This window comes from Chrysemys picta, chromosome 4, assembly GCF_011386835.1.
Source record: "Chrysemys picta bellii isolate R12L10 chromosome 4, ASM1138683v2, whole genome shotgun sequence".
NCBI classification, from domain to species: Eukaryota; Metazoa; Chordata; order Testudines; family Emydidae; genus Chrysemys; species Chrysemys picta.
In genome coordinates, this window is record NC_088794.1 from 27,627,225 (window position 1) to 27,652,972 (window position 25,748).

Consider the following 25,748-nt stretch of genomic DNA (forward strand, 5'->3'; position numbering starts at 1 on the left):
TTGAAATGCCTATCGTGATCCTTGGGGACCCAGCCTACCCCTTAATGCCATGGCTCATGAAGCCGTACACAGGCAGCCTGGACAGGAGTCAGGACCTGTTCAACTACAGGCTGAGCAAGTGCCGAATGGTGGTGGAATGTGCATTTGGACGTTTAAAAGCGCGCTGGCGCAGCTTACTGACTCGCTCAGACCTCAGCGAAAAGAATATCCCCATTGTTATTGCTGCTTGCTGTGCGCTCCACAATATCTGTGAGAGTAAGGGGGAGACATTTATGGCAGGGTGGGAGGTTGAGGCAAATCGCCTGGCTGCTGATTACGCGCAGCCAGACACCAGGGCGGTTAGAGGAGCACAGCAGGGCGCGGTGCGCATCAGAGAAGCTTTGAAAACGAGTTTTGTGACTGGCCAGGCTACGGTGTGAAACATCTGTTTGTTTCTCCTTGATGAACCCTCCACCCCCCCCCCACCTGGTTCACTCTACTTCCCTGTAAACCAACCACCCCACCTTCCCCTCCCCACTTTGAGCACCGCTTGCAGAGGCAATAAAGTCATTGTTATTTCACATTCATGCATTCTTTATTAATTCCTCACACAAGTAGGGGGATAATTGCCAAGGTAGCCTGGGATGGGTGGGGGAGGAGGGAAGGAAAAGGACACACTGCATTTTAAAACTTTAACTCTTATTGAAGGCCAGCCTTCTGATGCTTGGGCAATCATCTGGGGTGGAGTGACTGGGTGGCCGGAGGCCCCCCCACCGTGTTCTTGGGCGTCTGGGTGAGGAGGCTATGGAACTTGGGGAGGAGGGCTGTTGGTTACACAGGGGCTGTAGCGGTGGTCTCTGCTCCTGCTGCCTTTCCTGCAGCTCAACCATATGCTGGAGCATATCAGTTTGATGCTCCAGCAGACGGAGCATCGACTCTTGCCTTCTGTCTGCAAGCTGACGCCACCTATCATCTTCAGCCCGCAACTTGCTCTGTTCATCCCGCGATTCAGCCCGCCACCTCTCCTCTCGTTCATATTGTGCTTTTCTCATGTCTGACATTGACTGCCTCCACGCATTCTGCTGTGCTCTATCAGCGTGGGAGGACATCTGGAGCTCCGTGAACATATCGTCCCGCGTCCTCCGTTTTCTCTTTCTAATGTTCACTAGCCTCTGTGAAGGAGAAACATTTGCAGCTGGTGGAGGAGAAGGGAGAGGTGGTTAAAAAAGACACATTGTAGAGAACAATGGGTACACTCTTTCGTTACAAGGTCGCATTTTTCCTCTTATAGTGAGGGCCTGCCAGTTTGGTATGAGAGATCACTCACGCAGTGCCAGACAACAGATTTTGGCTTGCAGGCAGCCATGGTAAGCCACAGTCTTTTGGCTTTTTTAACCTTCTTAACATGTGGGAATGGTTTCAAACAGCAGCGCCCTCATTTCCCATATCAAGGATGAATTGGGTTGGCCATTTAAAATGGGTTTTCAATGTAAAAGGAGGGGCTGCGGTTTCCGGGTTAACATGCAGCACAAACCCAAGTAAACACCGGGACCATACGCTGCCATGCTTTGTTATGCAATGATTCCAGACTACGTGCTACTGGCCTGGCGTGCGAAAGTGTCCTACCATGGCGGACGGGATAAGGCAGCCCTCCCCAGAAACCTTTTGCAAAGGCTTTGGGAGTACATGAAGGAGACCTTTCTGGAGATGTCCCTGGAGGATTTCTGCTCCATCCCCATACACGTTAACAGACTTTTCCAGTAGCTGTACTGGCCGCAATTGCCAGGGCAAATTAATCATTAATCATTAAACACGCTTGCTTTTAAACCATGTGTAATATTTACAAAGGTACACTCACCAGAGGTCCCCTGTGTGCCCTCAGGGTCTTGGGTGAGTTCGGGGGTTACTGGTTCCAGGTCCAGGGTGACAAACATATCCTGGCTGTTGGGGAAACCGGTTTCTCCGCTTCCTTGCTGCTGTGAGCTACCTACATTACCTCCATCCTCATCTTCCTCATTCCCCGAACCCTCTTCCCTGTGTGTTTCTCCAGTGAGGGAGTCATAGCACACGGTTGGGGTAGTGATGGCTGCACCCCCTAGAATGGCAGGCAGCTCCGCGTAGAAGCGGCAAGTTTGCGGCTCTGCCCCAGACCTTCCATTTGCTTCTCTGGCTTTGTGGTAGTCTTGCCGTAGCTCCTTAATTTTCACACGGCACTGCTGGGTGTCCCTGTTATGGCCTTGGTCCTTCATGGCCTTGGAGACCTTTTCTAATACTTTGCCATTTCTTTTACTGCTACGGAGTTCAGCTAGCACTGATTCATCTCCCCATATGGCGAGCAGATCCCGTACCTCCCGTTCGGTCCATGCTGGAGCTCTTTTGCGATCCTGGGACTCCATCACGGTTACCTGTGCTGATGAGCTCTGCGTGGTTACCTGTGCTCTCCACGCTGGGCAAACAGGAAATGAAATTCAAACGTTCGCGGGTCTTTTCCTGTCTACCTGGTCAGTGCATCTGAGTTGAGAGTGCTGTCCAGAGCGGTCACAATGAAGCACTGTGGGATAGCTCCCGGAGGCCAATAACGTCGAATTCTGTCCACACTACCCCAATTCCGACCAGCAAAGGCCGATTTTATCGCTAATCCCCTCGTCGAAGGTGGTGTAAAGAAACCGGTTTAAAGGGCCCTTTAAGTCGAAAGAAAGGGCTTCGTCGTGTGAACGTGTCCAGGCTTAATTCGATTTAACGCTGCTAAAGTCGACCTAATCTCGTAGTGTAGACCAGGCCTTATTCTATCTGTGCAATGGCCTGCAGAGTGCAGTCTTGGTCTAGCTGCTCCTGTCAGGTCAGCAGCACATGGGGGGAGCTGGCTTTCAGTGCTGAGGATTTCACTGAAGTGATATTAGAATTCCTGCTTTAATGGCCTCTTCCCTCCCCAGGGCACTCGAGATTTGAATAGCATTTAGGAAGACAGGTCCTGGCGGCTGTGTTCCTGAGGGAGAACGAGAGAGTCCCTGCAGCCATCCACCAGCTCAGCCCCTCCTGGAGTGAGGAATGCTGCTACCAGGAGACCTGCAAGATCATCAGTGCATATCTCCAAGTCAGGGGCAACAGTTTGGAGCTGCCCAACCAACTCCTACTGAAGCCAGGGGACAGATTTGCCCTGACTTCAGTGAGCGTTGCATCAGACCCATAGTTGCCACCACATATTTCTTGGCTGTTCTCTCACACCTCCCCGCTCAGCAGACCCTGCTCTTATCAAAGACAGGCCGAGAATGCTACACACTAAGGCCTTGGCTACACTTGGGGATTCACAGCGCTCCCGCGGCAGTGTTGCCGCAGCAGCGCTGTGAAGCGCGAGTGTAGTCGCACCGCCAGTGCTGCGAGAGCTCTCTCGCAGCGCTGCAAGTACTCCACCTCTCCGAGGGGAATAGCTTGCAGTGCTGCGAGCGAGCGTGCAGCGCTGCAGGCGCTGATTACACTGGAGTTTTACAGCGCTGCACTCGGGGGGGGGCATTTTCACACCCCTGAGCGCAGCAAGTTGCAGCGCTGTACAGCGCCAGTGTAGCCAAGGCCTAAGCCAAGTTAATGCATACGTAGATTTATATAAGAGCAGCCCTGACCTTGGGAAACTTCCAATAAAGCTTATACAGCAAACAGAAACTAATGCTAGGATCAAACTCCAGCTGGCAGGGAATGGCCCTTTGCCTGGAAATCACGGGGCTTCCAGAGCTCTGACTCACTTCAGTGGCAGGTACAGGTGGCTCAGCACCTCTGAAAATCAAACCTTTAATGCTGGCCGAGGGTGGGAGCAATGGCACAGTCATCCACCCATCCCTAGTGTAATACACGTGAGGAGATGGGTGAGCTCCTGGCCTGCCTGCTAGGGAAGCAGTTCTAGGCTCTGTTTGATGGGGACAGGTGAGAGGTCCTGTGACAAAGCAGCACTTTGTCATTCAGTCCCCAAATGCCAGCTCAGAATTCCAGCACTGGGTGATCACAGCATTAGCTTCCTCAGATTCCTCAGGCCACCCAGGATTTATCACAGGGAAGAGATGCTTATGTCAGCGTTACTTAGCTGGGCACTACACATTAGCTACACCTCCCAGCAGAGAGAAGAGCTGGCAAAGGTAACTCTCTTCTGGATCCTGTGCGAGAACGCCCACATCCACCAGCTCCCCACAGACATCTTCTCAGCCACTTCCTGGACCACTTTGTCCCCCTGCAATAGTCTCCTGATTCCCAGGGTGGATCTGGCTACCTGGAGACAGGATCCGACAGGTAAAACCTGGAGCATCTGGCTGTCGGCTATGGAAAGCCCCCAGGCAAGGCAACTGCTCAAAAATTTTCATCCGAGCATATTGCAGTGGGCTGTGATAGCAGGGTGATGTGACAAATAAGGTGCATCTACTGTAGCTGTGTACCGGGGATGATCTTTACATTTCTAAATCTGCAGAGATTAGCAGCCATGTGGCATTCCGCTCAGTGCACGGTTTCAGATCACACACATGCACACTGTGTCCTTTCTTGTCTGGTCACTCTCCATGCATTCCGTTTGTGCCTGGAAAACCATGATTAGCTAGGGACAGCCCACATTTATCAATACAGGCCACTGCACTGTGGCTGAGACAGCAAGTTTATTTTGTACTTTAGGCCTAGGAAAACAGGCTGTCTTCGGTGCCAGTGTGTGTTAACTGGCGAGAACTAGAGTCTGTTAACTAGAGATGCATGTAAAGCAATGTTGCGCTCACCAATATGTAGTTTTATTGGTCCTACAAAGCCCAAGAACTATGTGGCGCATTCTTGAGTACCACCTACTGCCACTTTCTCTATTAATAACCACTCTCTCTTTTACAAAGCACTCCTGTGACAGTGACCATGCTGGGAGCCTGATTAGTTTTTCACTTATGTCAGCTCCACACAGCTGTAAGACCATAGACTTCAGTGGTTACCTCTGATTGATGCTGGGCTAGGGGAGCAGAGAATCGGGCCTGCGTATTGTGCGACCGTGTTGTAATGCAGATGCATGAGGGGGTCAGAGTTAAGGCTGCAGTGGCAATCTCCTGCCTTTAGTTAGGAGGGTTAAAATCCAGGCTGCCCCAACACAGATTTCAGGGCATTTTGCACATTCCAACGACCATATCAGGGAGTTTGTTCATACTCTGTACAGTCTACAACCCAGTTTCCTTTGCTATAGAGTCAGTGGCCAATTCCCTTCACTGTCTCTCTATCCCTCTCCCCAGTCCCCACTGCAGAAGGAGCCTACTTTGTTCCCTGTAAATCCTCTGTATTCTTTGAGTACCAGTCTGGCTACGGCCTGGAGGGACCTTTGTCCCTACTCTGCAGCCATGCCAGCAGAGAGCGCAGACCCCACTGCCCATGTTCCAAGGTCAGGCATCCAGAAAGCCAGCAGCAGGAACCATTCTCTGTGCTGTGCTAAAGAGTTGGGTGAAAAACCCCTATAAGTGGGTAAAGCAGGTTATCAGGATGGAGCAGGAGGAGAGGCTGTTTCTTGGGTAGTCAGGACCCAAACCTCACAGTTCCCTAACATTGGACACTGCATTTTCAGAGAGAAAGAAATGGAGTTAAGGGACTTAATTTACAACTTCCTGAAATTTATAATGAGCTGCCTATCCCTATAGGATCATTCTGTATCACACCCTAACTCAGGGGTCAGCAACCTTTCAGAAGTGGTGTGCCGAAGTCTTCATTTATTCACTCGTATTTAAGGTTTTGCATGCCAGTAATACATGTTAACGTTTTTAGAAGGTCTCTTTCTATAAGTCTATAATATATAACTAAACTATTGTTGTATGTAAAGTAAATAAGGTTTTTAAAATGTTTAAGAAGCTTCATTTAAAATTAAATTAAAATGCAGAGCCCCCCAGACCGGTGGCCAGGACCTGGGCAGTATGAGTGCCACTGAAAATCAGCTCGCGTTGCCTACCCCTGCCCTAACATGTAACCAAGCTGCCTGTGGGAGCTGTGTATGCCTCATCTATAGTGCCACCTAGTGGGGAAATGGAAAATATCAGAGCTATTACTACTACTATTATTATACTAAGAGGCCCCATTGTGCTAAGTGCTGTACGGAGCATGAGCGACAGTCCTTGCCCAGGAGAGGTTACAATCTATCACAAACTATTCAGATTAATAAATCACTTTCCATGTACACAGCACCTGAAGGATCTCCAAGCATTCTACAAAATGCTCTGTGAATGGGGTGGTCAGTTGGTTTACCAATGAAATGCTGCCACCTCTGCAGCAGATGCATGTCCAATTACTGGTGTAGCACCCATGCCCCCTGCTGGCAAGGGCTGGGAGTGTGGTGGCCTCTGCTCCCACGGAAGGAGATCTACACATCACTCAATTGTTTATGACAAGCTGCAAGGAGAATTCCACTCACACAGCTCATCTGAGGAGCGAGTATAAAGCATAGGGATGATGGACCCCATGTGGAGAGCACCCTGGGGAAAGCAAAACCAAAGAGGTCACCGGCCCCCATGCCTGCCTCTGCATGGATACATCACTTGGGGGGAGGGCGGGGAGCAGTGATATTTCTAGACTCAGCCCTCTGTACTGGGAGGAATGAGTGGCTGATTCTCAGCTACACATTACATGCCAAAGGGCCCAGTTCTGATCTCACCCACACAGGTGTAATTCTAGAATAACTCCATGACCTTCAGTGGAGTGACTCCAGATGTACACTGAGCTTGTTGTTAGGCCTGTAGTGAGGACACCCTTGCATTCTTGCTCTCTGTGCCTATAAAAAGTCTGTTTGATCCATTCTAACACCATTTCTGTTCTCTGATCTGGGGACTCGGACCTTCAGTGCCACCTCGCAGAAGAGTCCCAAGGGCTGATTCTCCTCCCATTTATGGTGGTGTAAATCCACCAAGCGAGAGAGAGCTGTAAGGCTGATGTGAGATCAGAACCAGGCCCTCGCTGTCTTACTGTTGTCACAGGAATCAGTACAGCCCTGGTAGCCTTCCTGCCTGTTGCTCCTGCACAGCCATGGACAGTTTTCTTTCTGATTTCCTTCCCAGATATTTCCAGAGAGGGAAGGACTTGGCTGTGTCTGAAGGTACTAAGTGTCCCCAGGGCTACCCCAGGAAGCTCAGAAGTCAGAGTGCTGCCAACTCTAACCATCCCCTCTAGCTCTCATCTCAGGAATCCCAGCAGCCACACTGGCACCAGCCCTGATCACAGTACAGAATTTCCAAAGCATCCTGGACAAAAGAACCATGCAAGAGTGGAAGCCAGATTTCCTTTAGGCCCCCCTACCCACATCTCTAGGGTTACCGACTGCTGTGGCACAGACCAGCAGGTGACATACGCTCTGGGAGCTCATCCACCATCTCACCCCAGAGTTGTCTAACAGCAGAGGTCTGCCAGAGACAACCTCCAGCCCCAACCTGCTGGAGTAACTCCCCAGCTGCCCCGCACCATCCCTTCTTACTCAGTAACTACTGGTCACCTTGGTGGCAATAAGAATGAATAAAGCCTGAGGGACTTGGGCAGGTCACAAGGGAAAAGGACAATGACTGAAAGACACCGGCACTGGCTGGTAGCCATCGTTACTACAGCCCAGCCTCCACACCCAGAAGCTTGAGGGAAACAACAGCCACCTTGACCAAAGGCAGCCTATTTCTTCAGCCCTATGGAAAGGCAGGGGAAATGGTGGCCATTTTTAATAGGGAAGAAATTCATGAATTTGATGCTATTTGATACCCCCTCAGGTCTGCCGTGAACATACCAACTGCCACAGACAGGCGAGAGGGGACTACAGGGAGAGAGACACAGCAAGGGATCTAGGAATCGATGGGATTACAAGAGTGCTTCACTCATGTATTTGAGGGTAGAACTGGGCCTTTATGGGCTCAGGACCAACTTCTGCCCTGACCTATGCCCCATGCGAGCCCGTAGATGTAGGAGCCCAAGGGTGTGACTGTGGGAACAGTTAAGCCCAAGGCGGGTATTGGACCCTCTATCACCCCTGCTTTAGGATCAGTATGAACCTCCAACCCTTCACACCAAAACCCTTCTAAACCAGTGTTTACTTAAATCCCTGTTTTTATTTCCTTTCCCAAAGGGGAATCCTTACAGTTCACTCTTTGTGCTGCTCCTGGTTGTGACCTGTATTTTGACTGATTAAAAGCATTCTAAGGTGCACCATTAACATTCCCATGGAAACACTGTGCACAGTGTGAAGCAAGATGGGGGTGCACAACCCTCCTGAGCCTTCCCTGTGGGACAGTGCCAGAGGAGGAGGAAGGAAAGGCTGAAGAGTGGTTGTTTTGTGCCAATCTGAGCCCAGGTGAAACTCTAGGCCTGCGAAGATGCACAAGTTTGGATAGCAGATTAAGCTGTAAGAATCCTGAGGGAAGTGGATGGAGACTCAGCAGTTGGGACGTCTCACACCAGGTGATACGCTGTAGGGAATAGCCACGCGCTGGGCCTAGGGACATCTAACAATCTAACACATCTGCTGGCTGAGACTTACACCTGCTTTTCCAGGCAGGCTCTGCAGCGGCACGCACGGTACCTTATTGGCGTTACAGTAGGCAGTGTGCCCAGTGCAAGATCGGCACCCGCTGGCAGGGAGCTGCCATACTCTCTCCAGGAACATGCAGGCGCTCTGTGGGGAGGATAACTGTTGCACCAGCCGCTGTTCCTCGCTCTTCTAGAAGGAACCATCATGAAAGTGGCCCAAGGGGGCTGTATCCGATTTCATTTCTGCTCGGGAGAAAAGAAGCATCTTTCAGTCAAGCTTCAATTGAAATCAGAGGGATACTTTGGGACGGAAGGAGCAGGCACAGCCCATCTGTTTCTGGCTAGTGTCTGTCCTCTGGAAACCCCTTGCAGCTTAGCCTCAGTTCCCTCTTGGTGGAGTAAGGGCTTCATTCATCCTTGCGCAGAGCCCCTTTGCACTAGCTCAGCTGGCACAAAAAAGGCCATAGGCCCACCCTGAGATCGTTTCCCCTCCCAAGGACTAAACGTGGCAGAGAAGGTCCATACTGCAGCTGTGCCCCTCTACCCTGCCACCGCCCGAGCACCAGGCACAGAGGGCATGGCGAGGCAGGGCACAGGCAGGCTGGAGGTGGGACAGGCCACGGTAGATCCGCTGTGCCCCTGCAATGGCTCACAGCAGCCAGGTGCTGGGGCAGTGTAAGGCAGGCCTGAGAGCTATGCTGGAGGCTGACCCATCGACCACAGTATCTGAATGATTTCCCTCTGTTCCTGTGCTGGCATGGGGTGGAGTCTGCCCCTGTGTTCCCAGCCTGAGTGTGTGTGTGGTCTCTTCCTCCAGATAATTACCCTCGTTAATCAAATCAAGCCCCAGCTGCTGGGTAAATCTGGCCTCAGCAGGGATCTAGATGCACTCAGCAGGTGAGTTCACTCTTGGCACTTCCCCCAGGCGTGTAGGAAGCTAAATTGCCTCTGCATTAGGACTAACCCTCCTCCGTGGGGAAGGCAAATGCATGGAAGCTCCACGTTGAAAAGGTAATGTTTCTTTTGCAGCTGGAGGGGAGACAGGCTTAGGAGGAGTAAAACAGTGCTGAGGCGAGAAAGGCCACCCCACTCTCAGGAAGAGGCTGTTTAAATAGGACAATACTGGTAAGGTGATGATGATGCACCCAGGAGAACAGTCGCGTCTACCCCTTCCAGTGGGCTGCTGAAAGACGAGACAGGCCCTGTCCTAGAATCCCATTGGATCCCAAAGTCATGGGCTGGGATCACCCACTGCTTTAGTGCAGGAGAGTCTAATGTGCTGTAATGACACAGGAGAAAGGAGGCTAAATGCTGGGGAACCCTCACTCCCCATCATTGGGGGCCCATTTTCAAAGGTAATCACTGATATGCCCGGGCCCCAATGCTGGTCCCACACCCACCTACTGAAGGTAGAATGCTAGGAGCATTGGTCCTGCTGGGGAAACGGTGTAATTGGGAAAAGAGGATCATTGAATAGGTGAGTTTCTGGGACAGACAGTCCATCCCGTGCAGCCCTGTAGGTGGGGATCCTACAAATAGACAGGTGTTATGAGGCAGCAGTCCCATAGGAGAGGGGTTCCTGGTGGTTATGCTGCCTCCACAAAATGAAGAGCAACTTCCGCTGTCAGGCTGTAACACCAGGAAGTGTCTCTTGCTTGGTTCCTGCCAGAGCAAGGAGAAACAGGCCAGGTCACAGAGCAGGCGAGACTCTTCATTCAGTGGAATACAGAGAGAGACTTGACTGTCCAGATCCTCACAAATGACTTTGGCTCCCAGTCACCCCTTTGTTACCCGCACTAATTCTGCATGAGAATGAGCTCTCATTCAGCTGTTCCTGCTCTAACCAGCAGTGGAGGCCGTGCTGTTCCACACCTCAGTCTCATGCCTGCCAAAGCTCCAATGCTGGGGAGACCATGCACAAATGAATGGGAATGGGCTGGTATTGGCCTCCCCTGCCTGTACTGAAGTCAAGGGGAGTTTGGCTGTTGACTCTATACGAGCAGGCTCCAGGTCTGTTGAAGTGAATGAGTTGCTATAAGACCATGGCCTTAGGACACATGTATTGGCAACTCACGTGTAGAGCTGAAAACGTCCCAGGATCCTTTTATATTTAGGTGAGAACTGACCTCCAGGGCATCTTCAACCCCAGCAGTGATGGGGAATGGCATTTGGCTGCTGTGTAAGCTCATCCGAGGTGACCGCTTGCAGCTAGTCCCCACTGGAGGCTGAGGGTGAGCCTGATGCTGCGGATGATTTAAACTCTAATGTAGCACATTTCTGGACACTTTTCTGCTCTGATCTCACCCTGCACCTTGTTCACCTTTGATTTGCTGAGTTCCTTTCCCAGTCACCAGGTCCCACATGGTCAGAAGTGAAGGTGTAGTGCTGCAAACCCCCTTAAAACTCCGCATTTGCCCTACCAGTAAAACAATTATAACCAATCTACCCCCATCAGACAACAGTGAGGTTTGAACCCAACAATCTTCAGCTCTAGCATCTACTCCTTGAGCTAAAGAGTTAACTCTCCTGGTCCGATTGGGTAACAGTCACATAAGCATCCTATGCCACTAGAGGGAGGCAAAGACCCACATTCTCCTGAACTGGTTACACAATCACTGCCATTCCATTCTTTATGTAACAGTACCATGGTATCCCCTGTTCCTATTGCAATACTGCAGTTCCAGTACCTTTGATTTGCCAGTTCCTATAGTGCAGGAGAGGGCACACTATGGCCCGCAGGCCAGATCCGACCCATCAGGGCTTTCAATTCGGCCTGCGGGATTGCCAACCCCGTGGCGCAGCGGGGCTCAGGCAGGCTCCCTGCCTACCTTGGCCCCATGCCGCTCCCAGAAGCGGCCAGCACTACATCCCTGCGGCCCCTGGGGAAGTGAGGGGGCAGAGGGCTCTGTGCGCTGTCCTCACCTGCAGGCACCGCCCCCCGCAGCTCCCATTGGCCGGGAATGTGGAACCACTGCCAATGGGAGCTTCGGGGGTGGTACCCACAGGCAAGGGCAGCACGTGGCGAAGCCACCTGCCCCACCCCCATAAGCCACTGCTGGACATGCTGGCCACTTCTGGGAGCGGCATGGGGCCAGGGCAGGCAGGGAGCTTGCATTAGCCACGCTGCTGCCACCCCGGACCACTCGAGGTAAGTGTTGCCAGGCTGGAGCCTGCACCCCGAACCCCTCCTGCACCCTGCACTCCCACCCCCCGCCTTGAGCCTCCTTCTGCACCCCACAGTCCTCCTGAACCCCAACCCTCCTGCCCCAGCCCTACATTCATGGCCCTGCATACAATTTCCCCACCCAGATGTGGCCCTCAGGCCAAAAAGTTTGCCCACCCCTGCTACAGTGGCACCATCTCCTAGTCCAGGGGTAGGCAACCTATGGCACCCGTGCCGAAGGCAGCATGCGAACTGATTTTCAGTGGCACTCACGCTGCCCAGGTCCTGGCCACAGGTCCGGGGGGCTCTGCATTTTAATTTAATTTTAAATGAAGCTTCTTAAACATTTTAAAAACCTTATTTACTTTACATACGACAATAGTTTAGTTATATATTATAGACTTATAGAAAGAGACCTTCTAAAAACGTTAAAATGTATTACCAGCACGCGAAACCTTAAATCAGAGTGAATAAATGAAGACTCGACACACCACGTCTGAAAGGCTGCCGACCCCTGTCCTAGTCTAAGCAGTGCAGGAACCCAGGGTGGGGCACAATGGGCAGCAACTCCACACCAATCCACGAGCCCCTACGTAAGCTCATCCTGAGGAGCCTTAGACCAGCTTATCACCACAGAGCTATTTGGATCCTCATTTTGGCCACTAAACTGCTTCCCTGCCCTCCTTGATGTGGCCAAGCCAAATACGGAGTCTGGAATTGTGATTCTTCCTCTAGGCAAAGATTTATTTTCCTTTATAAAGAGCAGAGTGCAGCCATCTTGCTGTTTAAATTGAGCAATTTCAGAGTAATTAACACATTGTTTTTGTCTTACATTTAAAACAAAGTGTCTAGACCAATAACAGCTTGCAATTCTCTAACTCCTTTCATTCCGAAGCACTTTACAAACTGATAGGAAAATCTACACAGAAGGATCATCTCACCCACTGCTGACCTGCAGTGACCTCCAGGCTGGAACACCGCAGCCAGTTAACAGCACACAACAACATCACATAGCAATTTACAGCAGGAACCAAAGCAAAATAGATCCAGGTGGAACTGCAAGGAAAGAGCTGAAATCTGACTCTGAGGAGGACATTCTCAGCTTTCCCTCATCACAGGTGGTGTAAATCAGAATAGCTCCACTGGACTCAGGCCTTGGCTGCACTTGGGAATTCACGGCGCTGCCGCGGCAGCGCTGTGAAGCGCGAGTGTAGTCGCGCCGCCAGCACTGCGACAGAGCTCTCGCAGCGCTGTATGTACTCCACCTCTCCAAGGGGAGTAGCTTGCAGCGCTGCGAGTGAGCATGCAGCGCTGCAGGCTCTGATCACACTGGTGCTTTACAGCGCTGCACTCGCTGCGCTCGGGGGGAGGGGGGCGTTTTCACACCCCTGAGCGCAGCAAGTTGCAGCACTGTACAGCGCCAGTGTAGCCAAGGCCTCAGAGAGATGCTGATTCACACCAGCCCAAACGCTGGCACCCAGCCTAGCTCGTCCCTAAACGCTCACTCTCCAGGCCTGTAATTCACAGTGTAAAACACCTTCCCTTGCAGAAAACAGCTAATATTTTTTCAGCCAGGATCAGAGTGAGGATTTCCAGGGCACCCAGTTGCTGAAGAGGAATTAGACCTTGCAATCCCACTATGGCTCATGGCTGCTGAAGCAGAGCCAAGCAGTGGGGCCACAACTGGGTGCTGGTGTTTCAGACCAGCCCTATTCTAAGCAGGAAGAGGTAGGTACCATGGGAGCATTTCCAGCATCCTCCTCCCAGCTACCCTCCTGGGGAGCAGGACTTGAGTTTCACTTACTGACCAACCCTTTGCTTGCAAGTGCCACTGTATGCCATCAGGGTGGCACCAAGGGCCACCAGGCAGAGCAGCAGGGTGCAGCCAACATTCGCGTGATGAAAGGAGTGCCTCTCCCAGGATTGCTGACCCACGCTCAAGAGGCTCTTATGCAACGAGGCATCTGCTGACCTGCAAACAGCCCAGAGGTTCTATTGCCATTTGCCTCCCTGTCCCAGACAAACACAAAGCAGAACAGAAGGCGACTCAGGCACAGCGTTTTCCTTTGCACGTGATCAGGTTACTTGTGTAGCAGCTCCTCCGGGGAGAGGCTCTGACATCACAGACTATCTGAGTCTGGGTGCCGACGGGCTGATTCGCGGCTCTGCTGATGGCAGTGGAGTTACATCACAGAGAAACGCGGCTCAGCAGCGCCAGGTGAGATGATACAACAGCACAGGATGGCAGCCAAGACGATGACATAGTAGACGAGGTTAATTATTCAATTATAAAAACACTCCAAGGCAAGGATCATGGCTTTGCAAGGTTCTGTAAAGCACCATGTATATTTAAGGTCTGAGCCCAAGCTACTGGAAGCCCAAGGATTTCAATGAGCTTTGGATCAGGCCCTCCCAGCACTACTGCATATGATCCTATATTAATGACAGTGGGAGGGGAGATGTGAGCTGCAGGGGGGCCTAGGAAATGGTTGCCCCAGGCGCTGTCACCCACATGCAGTGGTGTCTCAGGGCTCCCTGCTGGGGAGCTGGGAGACCATTAAGAAAGCACTGCAGAGGTGAAAGTAAGCCGGTCCGGTCCTGTGTACCGGTAAGAGCCGGTACACAGCCGACCGTACCACAGGGGGCAGCTTCCCTGGGGCCCAGCAATTTAAAAGGGCCCGGGGCTCCCAATAGCAGCCGGAGCCCCCTGCCCTTTAAATCGCCACCAGAGCCCTGGGGCTCCAAGGTGCTGCTGCCTCTACCATGGGGCTCCGGCGGTGATTTAAAGGGCCAGGGGCTCCCAGCTACCGCTACTGCAGCCAGAGCCGCAGGCCCTTTAAATCACTGCTGGAGCCCCGGGGTAGCATTGACAGAGACGTCCAGGAGCCCCAGGCCCTTTAAATGAAGGGCTGGCTGGGGGAGTCTGGCCCCAGCCCCGCCCCCCGAACCTTACTCAGGACCCCGGCTGCCCTGCGTACCAGTAAGTGCCTTAAGTTACTTTCACCCCGAAGCACTGGCAAGGCTTGGGTCCAATACAGGAGTCGCTGGGTGAAATTCTACAGCCTCTGTTATACAGGAGGTCAAACTATATGATTTAATGGTTCCTTCTGGCCTTAATCTATAATGGAGCAGCACAGAAGTGAATGCCCAGGGCCAGAGCCTATAACTGGCCACTGAGTAGCAACGGCCTGAGTTGGGGGCTATAAGAAAAGCCAGAGAGGAGACAGCCCCAGGCTGGAGTTTATATTGAGACAGCAGGGAGGTGAATGCCTGAGGCCGCAGCCTAGAAACAGGAGTGGCTAGGAGGCATCTGTCCTTGGCTGGGGTTTATAGCAAAGCAATAGGGAGATGCTCATTCCTGCAGTGACCATAGCCGGGCACCGCTGCCTCACAAGGACCTGAAGAGACAGTGTCTGCAGCCTTGTACAGCCAACCTCAGCATAGCTGTGGCCAAGTTTCTGTTCTGCAATTTCCATTTGCACTGCGACCGAGGCCCCAGGCATGGAGCTTTGGCCTACGCTGTAGCTCTCCCAGCGGCAGCTCTGAGCTGGGTTACAAAACCAAACCCTGAGCTGAAAAGAGAATCAAACCCCTCTTTGTGACTGAGCGAATGGAAAGTGACTCCTACAGGTGACTGCCAGAGGAGCAGGGAAGCACTTGGAAAACATGCTTTGCATGGCTCTCAGTGAGATTACTGTGCGGTGCTGGCATTTGCTGGGGGCATAGCCGAGCAATACTGCACCCCTGCCTCGCTCAGGCAGAGGGGTGGATGTGAGAAGGCCCAGCTGCAGTTCGGTGCAAAAGGACCCTCTGCCAAACAGAGGAGCCCAGGACCCGCCTCGTGCACAGCAGGTCTCGGAAAATCCGCAGAAGCAAGATTGTGTATAAAATTAAAAAAACTGGCTATAGGCAGCATAGAGAAAAGGGTCCACTATGGACAGAACTTAGCGCTGGCCACCCCCCAGAGCTCAAAGGACCGGCCCATCTCTGGGGGGAGGTGAGGGTGTCTGCATCTCATAGTCACTGTGAGAACGGCAGCAAGGAGGCCTTTGGACGGGGGAACTCTGCTCCTCCCCTCTGCGGTTCACGTCAGGCTGGGAGAAGGAGGGAACCCCGTCGGCGTAGATGCGCTGCCTCAGTCTGTCTGTCTGCTGGAGTACGTGACGTTCGTGCTGGGGCAGCTCCCTTCAGACGGCGAGGCCCAGCCTACATCGCACTGGGGTAGAAGCCCAGCTTGGCCATGGACATTTCCCTCCTGAGCCGCATGATTTCCCAGTACATCAGCTCCACTGCAAAGCAAAGGGGCAGGAGGGTTAGCTAGCCCCACACTAGGTGCCATGCGAGCTACCTGGCTCAGCCCCCTCCCCTATGAGTGGGACATCGGTCCACACAGAGCGTACTCATGGACTGGATTGAGCCATAGGACTAGGGCCATCCTGCTCAGCCAGCCCTGCAGCATGGGGCATAGCCCCCCAAAGCTCAGTGTGGGCACCTCCCTTCCTTCTCCACCCCTCTCCTGCCCGTCCCACCTCAGGCCTCTTGTCCCTCTCCCTTGCTTCCCTGCCCCTTTACTGACCTCTCTCTCTCAACCCCTCTAGAGCTCTCCACATCTCCCTCCCATTCAGCTAGACTGGGGCCCTTCCATCCCTCCAGAGCATTCACTAGGCTGAGGGAAAGTCCCTCCTGCCCTCTCGCCTCCCTTCACTGAGCATTAGGAGCCCAGTCCCTTTCTGCAACAGGGAGCAGCCTCCGCAATAGCTCCCACTGACCCCCAAGCCTCTGCTGGGGGCCACCGGCTGCCTCTTACCATCCTGTCTCACCAAGCCCTGCTGGATGTAGCGAATGTAGGTGAAGAAGTTGCATACGGCTGTGATCTAGGAGAGAGAGAGAGAGAAAGACACTGCTGTAAAACGGCCTCAACAACAATAATAATAATTAATAGCACAGCAGGGGCTGGCCAAAGCAAAGGCAGATACGCTGGCCAGAGGATCCCTCTTCCTTAAGGCTGCAGGGTTTGGTATCGCCACCACCCATCTCAGTGCTTTGGCATCATCCTCTATGCTCACAAGGCTGATTTTTCACAAGTGCAGAGCATCCGCAACTCCAGCTGGAGTCAATGGGAGCAATGGATGCCCAGCACTACTGTCACTTTGGAAATCCTGGTGCGAACCCATGGGACTCCCCCTGGCAGGAGGAGGAGAGTAAAGTGGGATAGGCAAGGGAAGTGCAGACACGGGGCTAGACTGGAAGTAAAGGGCTGTGGGGTCTAATTTCTGCTCTGCCACTGAGGCACTGTGTGACCTTGAGCAAGTCACTTCATCTCTCTGGGGCCCTATCTCCTCATCTGCAGCAATACTGCAGTACTTTGAGAATTATGGATGAAAAGAGCTTTCTAAGTCCTGTGTATTTTCAGCCAGGGATGAGAGTTAGGAGAGAGGCAGATATTTATGTGTATTCAGTACCAGAAATTAAGGCTGTGTGAAGATGAGCAGGGGCCAGCCAGTTTCACTACAATATGTGTAACTGAAACATCCTGGGCCAGAATTACAAGACCTTTGCACTTTGTGAACATTCAGACTTGAAAGGAACAACTGAGCTCTGCTGAAAGAAGTTTTACAACACAAGAATTTCTTTTGTTTGAAAAAGCCCTAGTGAAAAACTACACTGTTTGTGCAAGGAGGAGTTGTGCTAAATTGGACTGTTTTTGTTAAAGTGACAAAGTTTGAGCTCTATTACCAATATCCCCCACAGCCCTACCCCAGACAGGGACTGCTGTAGGGAATGATTTGCTCCTTTAGGCCCCAAGACAGCAAAGCATTTAAACACATGGTTATCTTTTAGGCAAATGCTTGATAGCTTTGCTGAAGAGAGCTGAGCATAACCATTTGTTTAAGTACTTTGCTGAATCAGGGCCATAATAATACGGAATAATTTACTTTTTCAGTGCCCTCCAGAGTAAAAGGAGAGTCTGCTTCCAGAACAGCCTTAGTCACTTGCTCTCCACTGCACAGTAATGAAACCCAGCATTCAAGGAACAGTGAATTATAGTGTTTGACAAAATCAAACCTTCACAGAGAATCAAATCATGGAGAAGAGAGAAGTAAAGACATATTTTGAAAGTTACTGTTGCCTTAAATGAGTAACATAACCCAGACCACTGCACGGTATCATACCCTGAGAAACAGGGGTGGGTAGCAGCGATCAATGCAGACTGACTGAGAGCCAATCCAACTCTATCAGCCAAATTTGCCCCTACTGTCTTCCGTGGAGCTACACCAGGGATTAATCTGTTTCAGTTCCTGGAAGGAGCTGGGGAGAAAAGATGGCCCCTGGGATGCTGGAGGACTCACCCTGGCCCTGCAGGATGGTGAGATGTAATAATAGTTCCCAGAATCCCCCAGCTTGATGCGGTGTTTGCAGGCTCGGGACAGGCCACTCAGAGCGCACTTCCTGTAGGGAGAAAGGAAAACAGTGCTTCAGTGAAGGATAGCTCCTGGAGGAGCAGAGCATGGCAGCTGGCAGCTTCCTCAAGCCAAACCCCAGCAGCCAGGTCTGAGTCAATCAGAGCCCAGGACAGGAAAGAGGAAGGTGGGATTTGAGTTCTCTGCTGCCAGAAACAATTCAATAAAAGCTGCAGGAAGGGGCAAGTACAGGAGACTTCTCATCCTACATTTGCACAGGAGGCACCAGGAGCTACACAATCACCAGGTAAACTGATACAGGGCCCTGCATGCCAGGGCTCCCCCTGTATGGTCTGAAACCAGAAGGACATGCAGTGCTGGCAACAGGCCAGGAGAAAAGCTGTTAGACATTAGGATGAAGCAATGTAACGAGTGTAAAGAGTTCTGTCTGTTCTCTGCACCCACTCCATCATACATGCACTTGGGGTTACTCGGCCTTAGGAAAAGGGTCTCTATGCCCTGTGAGGGGAGGGGGCTGTTCCTTCATCACCACTCAGGGCTCAATCTGTTTGGTCAGAGTGCTATACGACAGCTCTCCGGATCGCTCCGAGACCAGGTCTAGTGCACATCAGGAGGTCTGTGGCCAAGCTCAGATTGCGGTTCAGTTTCTCCACGCAGAAACATGGCACATACAATCCATACTCTGACTACTCAGATATTTAAGTTGTTCCATTCTACTATTATCACAGTGGGAGTAGTGGGGTTAGGACATATTCCCTCCATAATACAGATTCCCTGATGGACCAGAGCCACTTGGACCACCCAGTCTGATCCCTGCATTTTGCAGGGTCTCTCACTATTTTATTCTCATTAACCTAGTCTCCAACCTTCTCTTGAACTCTGTAGCAACAATGCTTTGACCATCCCCTTCACTGCTCCGTTGCTCTGAGCATCCCTCCTAGACCACCTTCTTCCTCATCTTTAAAGTCATTGCTCTTTGTCCTACCATCTTCTGAGCCTGGGAACTTTCCCCTTTCTCAGTTTATACTGTTGTTACACTGAAGGTATTTATAAACCAAAGGCCAGATCCTGAGCTCAGTCACACTGGTGTAAGTCCAGAATAACTCTGCTCTTCCCTTGGCTCATGTCCAGTTCAGAGCCAAAGCCTGGAGTCCTTACTCAAGCAGAGTTTTCACTGGAGCCAATGGGAGTTTTACCAAAGTTCCTCATCATCTGTCTCTGTGCACACAACTACTCACTGGGAATTGAACCCAGTTTCAAAACACAAGCCTCTAGCATTTGAGCTACAAAGGACTAACTCCATTATCTGGAGATAGTTGAAGGCTGATAACCTCTTCTACGGTCCAGCCACAAAGGGGATATGTAATACTCTCTGGCAGCATGCTACTACATAGCTCCTTTAACCTCCCCTTATGCATGTCTTCTTTTCCAATCAGTGAATCATTTCTTCATTGTCCTTTAACGTGTGTTTTTCCGGGAAGCTTATTCTGCTAGAACCCACAGCACAGAGTCGGTCAGTTCTAACCTGTGCCATGTCACACAGAGGCCAAGTTCAAACATTAACTTTTAACTTCAAACACGAACTTAAACAAGAAAAGGTTTATAAATTAAATCCCATCTGCAAAAAGGGCGGAACGCCCATGTGGTCTGGCATCTTCATTGAATGACCACATGGACTATACACTGGGGCTCACCGCTGATTATACCCAATGATTATGCTCCACTGAGCATCTCGCTTGCAGTTAGTATCTTGGAGGCAGTGAAGTTATAGCCCCCTCCAGAGTCCCTTTTAATCAGATGGGGCCTGAGCCAAAGCCCACTGAAATTGATGGGAGTCTTTCCACATCAAAGGCCAGGAGATGTTGGAGTCTCCTGATCTTCTCTGACTCTTTTCAACTGTCTGTAAAGAGAAATCCAGTTTCCAGCATTTGTTGAAAAATTCCAGGGAACGTTTCCAGCACCACTTCATGCCGCCCAATAGGGATTTCCTGGTATTTCTCAGCATTTAACCATCGTCACATCCTTCTCAGTCCCCGCGCCTCTGAGCTGGACATTGGCATCACTCCTTAGCTGTAAAAGTAGCTAGGATGGCCACGAATCAGGCAGGAAGAATCAGCGAGATAGGAAATGTGACACCAAATGTTCAGGAGGGCTTGTGAGCCTGTTTCATTATCTTCTCTCCCCCACTAGCAGGGGATTTAAACAGACAAACACGGGCTAAACAATAAAAGCAGAAGCCTGGCCTACTGAAGTGAGGAGTGATTTGGGCCGCCTAGTGTTTGAGACATATTAAAGGGAGAGGATTTTCAGAGAGCGCTGAGCACTCACCCTCCAGAAACTAGGCGTCTCTAGAAGTTGGGCCCAAAAATCACTAGTCACTTTTAGGCCATTTGTCCCAAAGACTGTTATAAGTGGGACCTTCAATTCACCTTCCAGCATTAACAGGATTAAAAAAGTTACTGGCTAAACTCTAGCCTCAAAGCCATTAGTAACCAGGTAAGTTAGTAACTTGTTAATGGATCAGAGATCTTTCATCATTAGCTAAAAATCACTTACGTTACAATTTGCGACCGGAACCCGCTGTGAGAAGAGACAAAAAAACAAAAGGCAACCAGTCAGGATACACACAGGATGGCTTGTTTTTGGCATGGGACTAACACTCACAGAGTGATTTGTTTTGAGAAGAAAGAGAATGTGGAACAGCTTGCCATGTAGTCTGTGTGTCATTCAGGTCACTGCCGCCTGACATGACAGATGACCTTTGGCTTGGAAGCTGCTGCTGCTAGCAGCAGGAAAAAAACCCAAGCTGACCTAAACACAACAGCTAAGTGAAATCCTCTCTCTTGATCAAGAAAGGTAAAGCTCAGGAGTCTGACCCCTCTCCGTTTGCAGTGATACTGAATTGAACCATTTCCTGCCACTTCCCTTCCTGGGGGAACGGAGGCCCTGTAACATCAGGAGCACAGACAGACAAGTGATTCCCAAGCTGTCACAGTAGTGACTCTGAAAACAGTCGACGCAACTCTCAGGAGGGGTTGGGGTGAAAGATAGGGAGGAGAGATGGGTGAGCTCATTTTGCCCCATTTCAAACCCACCTAGAGCATCATGGGTTCAAAAATGTGATGTGAACTTGGACGCTATGGGACACATGCATAGGAGAAATTGCAAGAGGGAAGGAATAAAAAACACCATCTGCGGGTCACCCAGTCCTGCCGGCTCGTCTTCTGGGGGTTCTCCTAGCCCCAGTACATAGCAAATTCTGTCCTTGAGAGATAATGTTTTCAAACGACTCACCCTTGGGTGACTCCCCCAGCCCCGAGTTTAAGTTAGAGGAAGAAAACGTTCGGTAAGTTTGTGAACTCCAAGTAGTTTTTCCAGCCTCCCAAAATAATTCAGGAAGACTCCAAAGCCTCAAAAACCAGCCCCTAGTGGTGACTGCCTGGATCCAGGCCAGCTGCTGGCCTTGGTTTGGGATGGGAAAACACACTGTGAAATATTAACTAAAGAGGTGTTTCTACACCAGACTACTCAGCTACTACCCACTACTGCTCAGATACTCAGGTGATGGGACCCCTAGAGAGATCTGAGACAGCGCTCTGGAGACACAGCAGAAGGCTGAGCAGATGTGTGGGATGGAAGCTGTTGTAGTGTGGGAGGAGGCTGGATGTGAGCGTCAGTGATGGCTGAGGGAGCACCTGGGAGGTTCCTTACTTTGGTCCGCCACATTCCATCGCCGACACCTTCACCACGGGCAGTGCCTGGGTAGCCACGGGCTCTATGGTGAGCGTGTTCTGCTCCACGGCCTCCCGCACTAGCTCTGATAGCTACAGCAAGAAACACAGACCTGAATTCAGATCAGCAAAGCTCATGTCCAGTGAGGTGATGACTGCGCGCCTCCTCAGCATCAATACAGCCTGAATGTCTGAGCAGAGCGACCCCCCAAAGTCCTCGCTTCTGCTCCAGTGCTCACCTCCTGTTTGGTGAAGTCCAGGCAGGGCCCCACATCTTCCCGGTAAATCCTCTCCAGGAAGGAGCAGGATTTTTCCAGAGTCGGGGATTCCTTCCAGGCCTGGAACTCGGCGAATAGGATGGAGTCGACCTGCAGCGAGCTCAGGGGAGACACAGGAAGAGAGAAGGTGTGGGGTTGGGGAGAGGGGGAAAGACACCACAAGAGTTAACACACCAATTCCCCAACTACAAGGCTGCCTTGGAACCTCAGCAGGAACTGCGGAGAAAAGCAGGATCGCCCCCAGGGGAACCTCTGCATCTGCCTTGTCTGCCACCCACATCACCATCTCTGTGACAGATTAACATGCCAAGTGAGGGTAGCTCAGTCCGAGGCCTGTGAAATGCCCGAGTTCCCCAAAGGCAAGGCAGAGTCCCCACTGGGGGAGGCAGCCAGAGAGCGAATGAATAGACCAAATTCCCATCTCATCCCAGGAGAGGATAGGCAGGGCTAGCCCGCGATGGCAACCAAGGTCAGGACATAAAGGCAGAATCCCCTTGGAGAAAAAGGTCAATACAGCAAAGGAGAGAGTCAGGGAAAAGCTTTCAGTGAATAGCCATCACCATTTCTATCCATTTGTGTAGCAGGTGTGCTGGCCCTTTAAAGACAGGTCCAAACCCAGCAGCCTTGGAGTTGCTGCAGCCCAGAACTGAGGCATTCTGGGAGTTGTTGTTCCCAGAAATGATGGGGATTGTAGGCAGTGGGGCATGCATAGAAGGGAAAACAGGGTATAAGTAGGGTGACCAGATGTCCCGATTTTATAGGGACAGTCCCGATATTTGGGGCTTTTTCTTAAATAGGCTTCTATTACCCCCCATCCCCTGTCCCAAATTTTCACACTTTCTATCTGGTCACCCTAGGTATAAGAAGCAGCCTTCCTTCAGAGCACTGAATGGTTACATTTGTTATGGGTTCTCTGCAGAGAGGGAGCAGCTTTCCAGGGCATGGGAGCTGCTGCACCTATTCCCCTTTACAGATGGACTCAAATTCACAGCTGTGAGGGACCCACAGCAGATCTTGCCTCTTCCCTAGTATCTCTCATTTTATATCCTGCTTCCCTGCCCGCTCCCAGCATGCTCTACAATTCCCATCAGTCCAATGTCAAATCCCAGCATGCCTCGGCTCTAGGCTGCAGCAGTGACAGGACCATGCTGGGCCTGTCCCTGTCCTTAAACAACCAGCAGACCCTGTTACAGTTTGTTAAAGGAGCATGGGGGGGCGGGGGGATGACAAAACAAGCCCAGCATGAAAAGAACGTAAGTGAACAAAGCAGCACAGTCCCCAGTCTGTCCTGACAGTGCACTAGCTCTATGCTATGGAGACTGCTCACCTGGTGCCGGGAGACAACTCCATCGCCACAATATGGAAATCAATTAGAGAAACAAAAAAATGGATGTTAGTGTCAAAGAAAGGAAGAGCTGAAAGGCTGAAGCTGTGAGAGGCTGATGAATCCCACCCTCCCCCTAGCCTGTCCTCTGTGCCACATATATTCTAGCTCCAGAGGTTACCTGCCGCAAGGAGGATGACGAGGAAGAATCTGCCACCAGGGCCTGCCAGCCTGGCTCGTAGGTGATGTGGATGGCCTTCCCCGGGACAATACAGAGGAGCAGAGAGAGGAGAGTGGGCACGCCAAACTTTGAAGGACGAGTGGAGAGAAGAGAGACAGACAAGGAAACAGTTCAGAGGGGCAGGCAGAGAAAGAAAGGCAAAAATGTGAGACAGAAGATACAGAAAACTCGAGTTCTGCCTGTCAGCGCGCCGAGTGCCTCTCAAAAGCTCGTAGGTTTTTCAGTATATCATTGGCCTAAGTTTTCAGAAGCCGCCAGTGATTTGGGGTTGCTCAGTTTTTGGGTGCCCAGCTAGAGCTGCCTTAAAGAAACCTGATTTTCCCCAACGTGTTGCACAACCCTGAGGCCCCATAAGTACGTTTCAAGGCGGGCACCTAAAAACAGAGGCATTCAAATTCACTAGTCACGTTTTTGAAAATGTAGGCCCTGGATTTTAGGCAGCTGGTTATCTGCACCAATGGAAATCCCTTGTGTAGACACAGTTTACACCAGAGCAAGGGCGCAGTAGAGACCTTGCCAGGATTGTGCACTTAGTGAGCAAGAAAGGGGAAATAATTACCATCTTTGACATTCTACAAGCACCTTCCTCCAAGAATTTCCCATTGATTACAGACCTTCGGTGACTGACCCTCATGATTAGAGCAAGCAATTGACAGCATCAGCAAACACAGCCCTTTGTGGTTTATGAATTGAACGCAAACAGAACAGGACTTTTACAAGTTTGTCCCCAAGTCATAATTGTTCAGCTAATGCTTGGCACTGGCTTCGCCAGCCTTTCAGCTGTTTGATATCAGTGAGTCAACAGTGCAGCTGCCTGACTGGACACCTGAGTCAGGGGCTATTGCTTCTGGCCCCTGATTGGATCACCTTGTTTAGCAGCTCACTGGAGTTTTGATTCATTGCCGGGAGAGGAGCCTCTTTCCTTATTGCCACAAGAAGGATCCTTCTATTTGGCTACATACTTGGACTTCAAATGTCAACATATCTGGGTTCTTTCCTACCTGATCAAGAGAGAGGTAGATGTAAACCAATGAAGCAAGACTTCATGGCTATTTAACAGACCCTTCCTTTGATTCTCCCCTCACGTTCACACCCAGACTCCGTGTGTGTAATTCTAATTCCATACATAGTGATATTAGCAGCTGCTGAAGCGCACTGATTGAATTCACCCATCCCCATTGCCATTCACTGAAGTCACTGTCAGACAAATAGTCATCCGAGAGGTCAGCCCAGTCCTCTTTGGTCACCGCTTCCTGGTCTGATTAGCTGTCTGACAAGCCAGATGGGCCAAGTGCCTCCCTGCTCTTGAAATGCTTCCATGCTGCAGACACCAATGCTCCTGGCAGTGGAGGCAAAGTATGTGCACCCCCCACTGCAACCACGTTTGTTCTTCCTGCTCAAATGCCAAACTTGCTTCTTCATCCCTCCAGCTCTGACACCCACAAGGAGTTTTCCAGATGGCAGTGCAAACGCTTGTGCAAAGGTGTGTTCACACAACTAGTCACAACACTCTTTGCAGAAAGATAAATTCTGGCAGACTCATGTTGTACTCACATCAGTGTTTAGGGAGAGCAAAAGAAAGGGGCCATAAAACTCAGTGAAGGAAATTAACAGGATTTTAGTTGAAAGAATATCCACAAAAGCGGTTTGTATTTATTTGCCCAGCTCTATTCAGGAGGCAGGCAAAACCTGCTTTGCAGGTAGAGAAACTGAGACCCAGGGAGGAAAGGTGACTTACTCAAGGTCACATAGTGAGGTAGTGGAAGAGCCAAGGAACAGAAAGCAGAAATTCCAACTCCCAGTCCTGCGCTCTAACCACTAGTCCACACTAGACAGATGGGAAATCAAAGCAAACAGCATTAGCCAGAGCAGCTGTTAGACTGCAGAGGCAGATCAGGAAAGCCAGTTCTCAGTAGGTGCTTACAGCCTGATGCCAGCGGTGCTAAGAGCCGTATCCATACAGCCATAAAAGTCCTGCAAAGGCACGCAGGTTGTTTCCAGAGGTTCTCTCCTGAATCCAGACTGGAGTGACTCCTGTAAGGGGAAGTCCCCACAGTCTGGGATTTTGCCAAGAAACCCCCAGCTCCCAGCACAGCAAGACTCAGAGGACTCCTAATCCACAA

At 51.1% G+C, this 25,748-nt stretch overlaps 2 protein-coding genes across 11 annotated transcripts in view; both read right to left on the reverse strand.

Moving 5' to 3' along the window:
* Positions 1 to 361: 361 nt before the first annotated feature.
* LOC135982939 (uncharacterized) lies at positions 362 to 11,976 on the reverse strand. The gene is made up of 2 exons (XM_065591850.1): positions 1,838 to 11,976; positions 362 to 1,174 (listed from the first exon to the last, which is right to left on the reverse strand). Exons 1-2 carry the CDS (start codon positions 2,373 to 2,375, stop codon positions 672 to 674), a joined length of 1,041 nt encoding a protein of 346 aa, XP_065447922.1. The 5' UTR covers positions 2,376 to 11,976; the 3' UTR covers positions 362 to 671.
* A 376-nt stretch (positions 11,977 to 12,352) lies between these two features.
* Positions 12,353 to 25,748, reverse strand: part of RAB3IL1 (RAB3A interacting protein like 1) — a 34,735-nt gene continuing 21,339 nt past the window's right edge. For 2 of the 10 annotated variants that reach the window (XM_024110649.3, XM_024110654.3), the window contains exons 6-12: positions 23,566 to 23,691; positions 22,022 to 22,160; positions 21,763 to 21,875; positions 20,608 to 20,631; positions 17,980 to 18,079; positions 16,437 to 16,503; positions 12,353 to 15,918 (exon numbers count right to left, since the gene is read on the reverse strand). In XM_024110649.3, the coding sequence (XP_023966417.2) occupies positions 15,765 to 15,918; positions 16,437 to 16,503; positions 17,980 to 18,079; positions 20,608 to 20,631; positions 21,763 to 21,875; positions 22,022 to 22,160; positions 23,566 to 23,691 (723 nt within the window). In that variant the 3' untranslated portion in view covers positions 12,353 to 15,764. Of the gene's footprint in view, positions 15,919 to 16,436; positions 16,504 to 17,979; positions 18,080 to 20,607; positions 20,632 to 21,762; positions 21,876 to 22,021; positions 22,161 to 23,565; positions 23,692 to 25,748 lie in introns of those variants that run through there. The other 8 variants (XM_065591843.1, XM_065591845.1, XM_065591842.1 and 5 more) reach the window with 8 other exon arrangements.

Excerpts from the sequence above, each read along its gene's own strand:
- LOC135982939 (XM_065591850.1), bottom strand. The coding sequence starts at position 2,375 with ATGGAGTCCCAGGATCGCAAAAGAGCTCCAGCATGGACCGAACGGGAG. Across the intron at positions 1,175-1,837 it reads GGGCACACAGGGGACCTCTG|CTGCAAATGTTTCTCCTTCA; the intron begins GTGAGTGTACCT and ends CTCCTCCACCAG.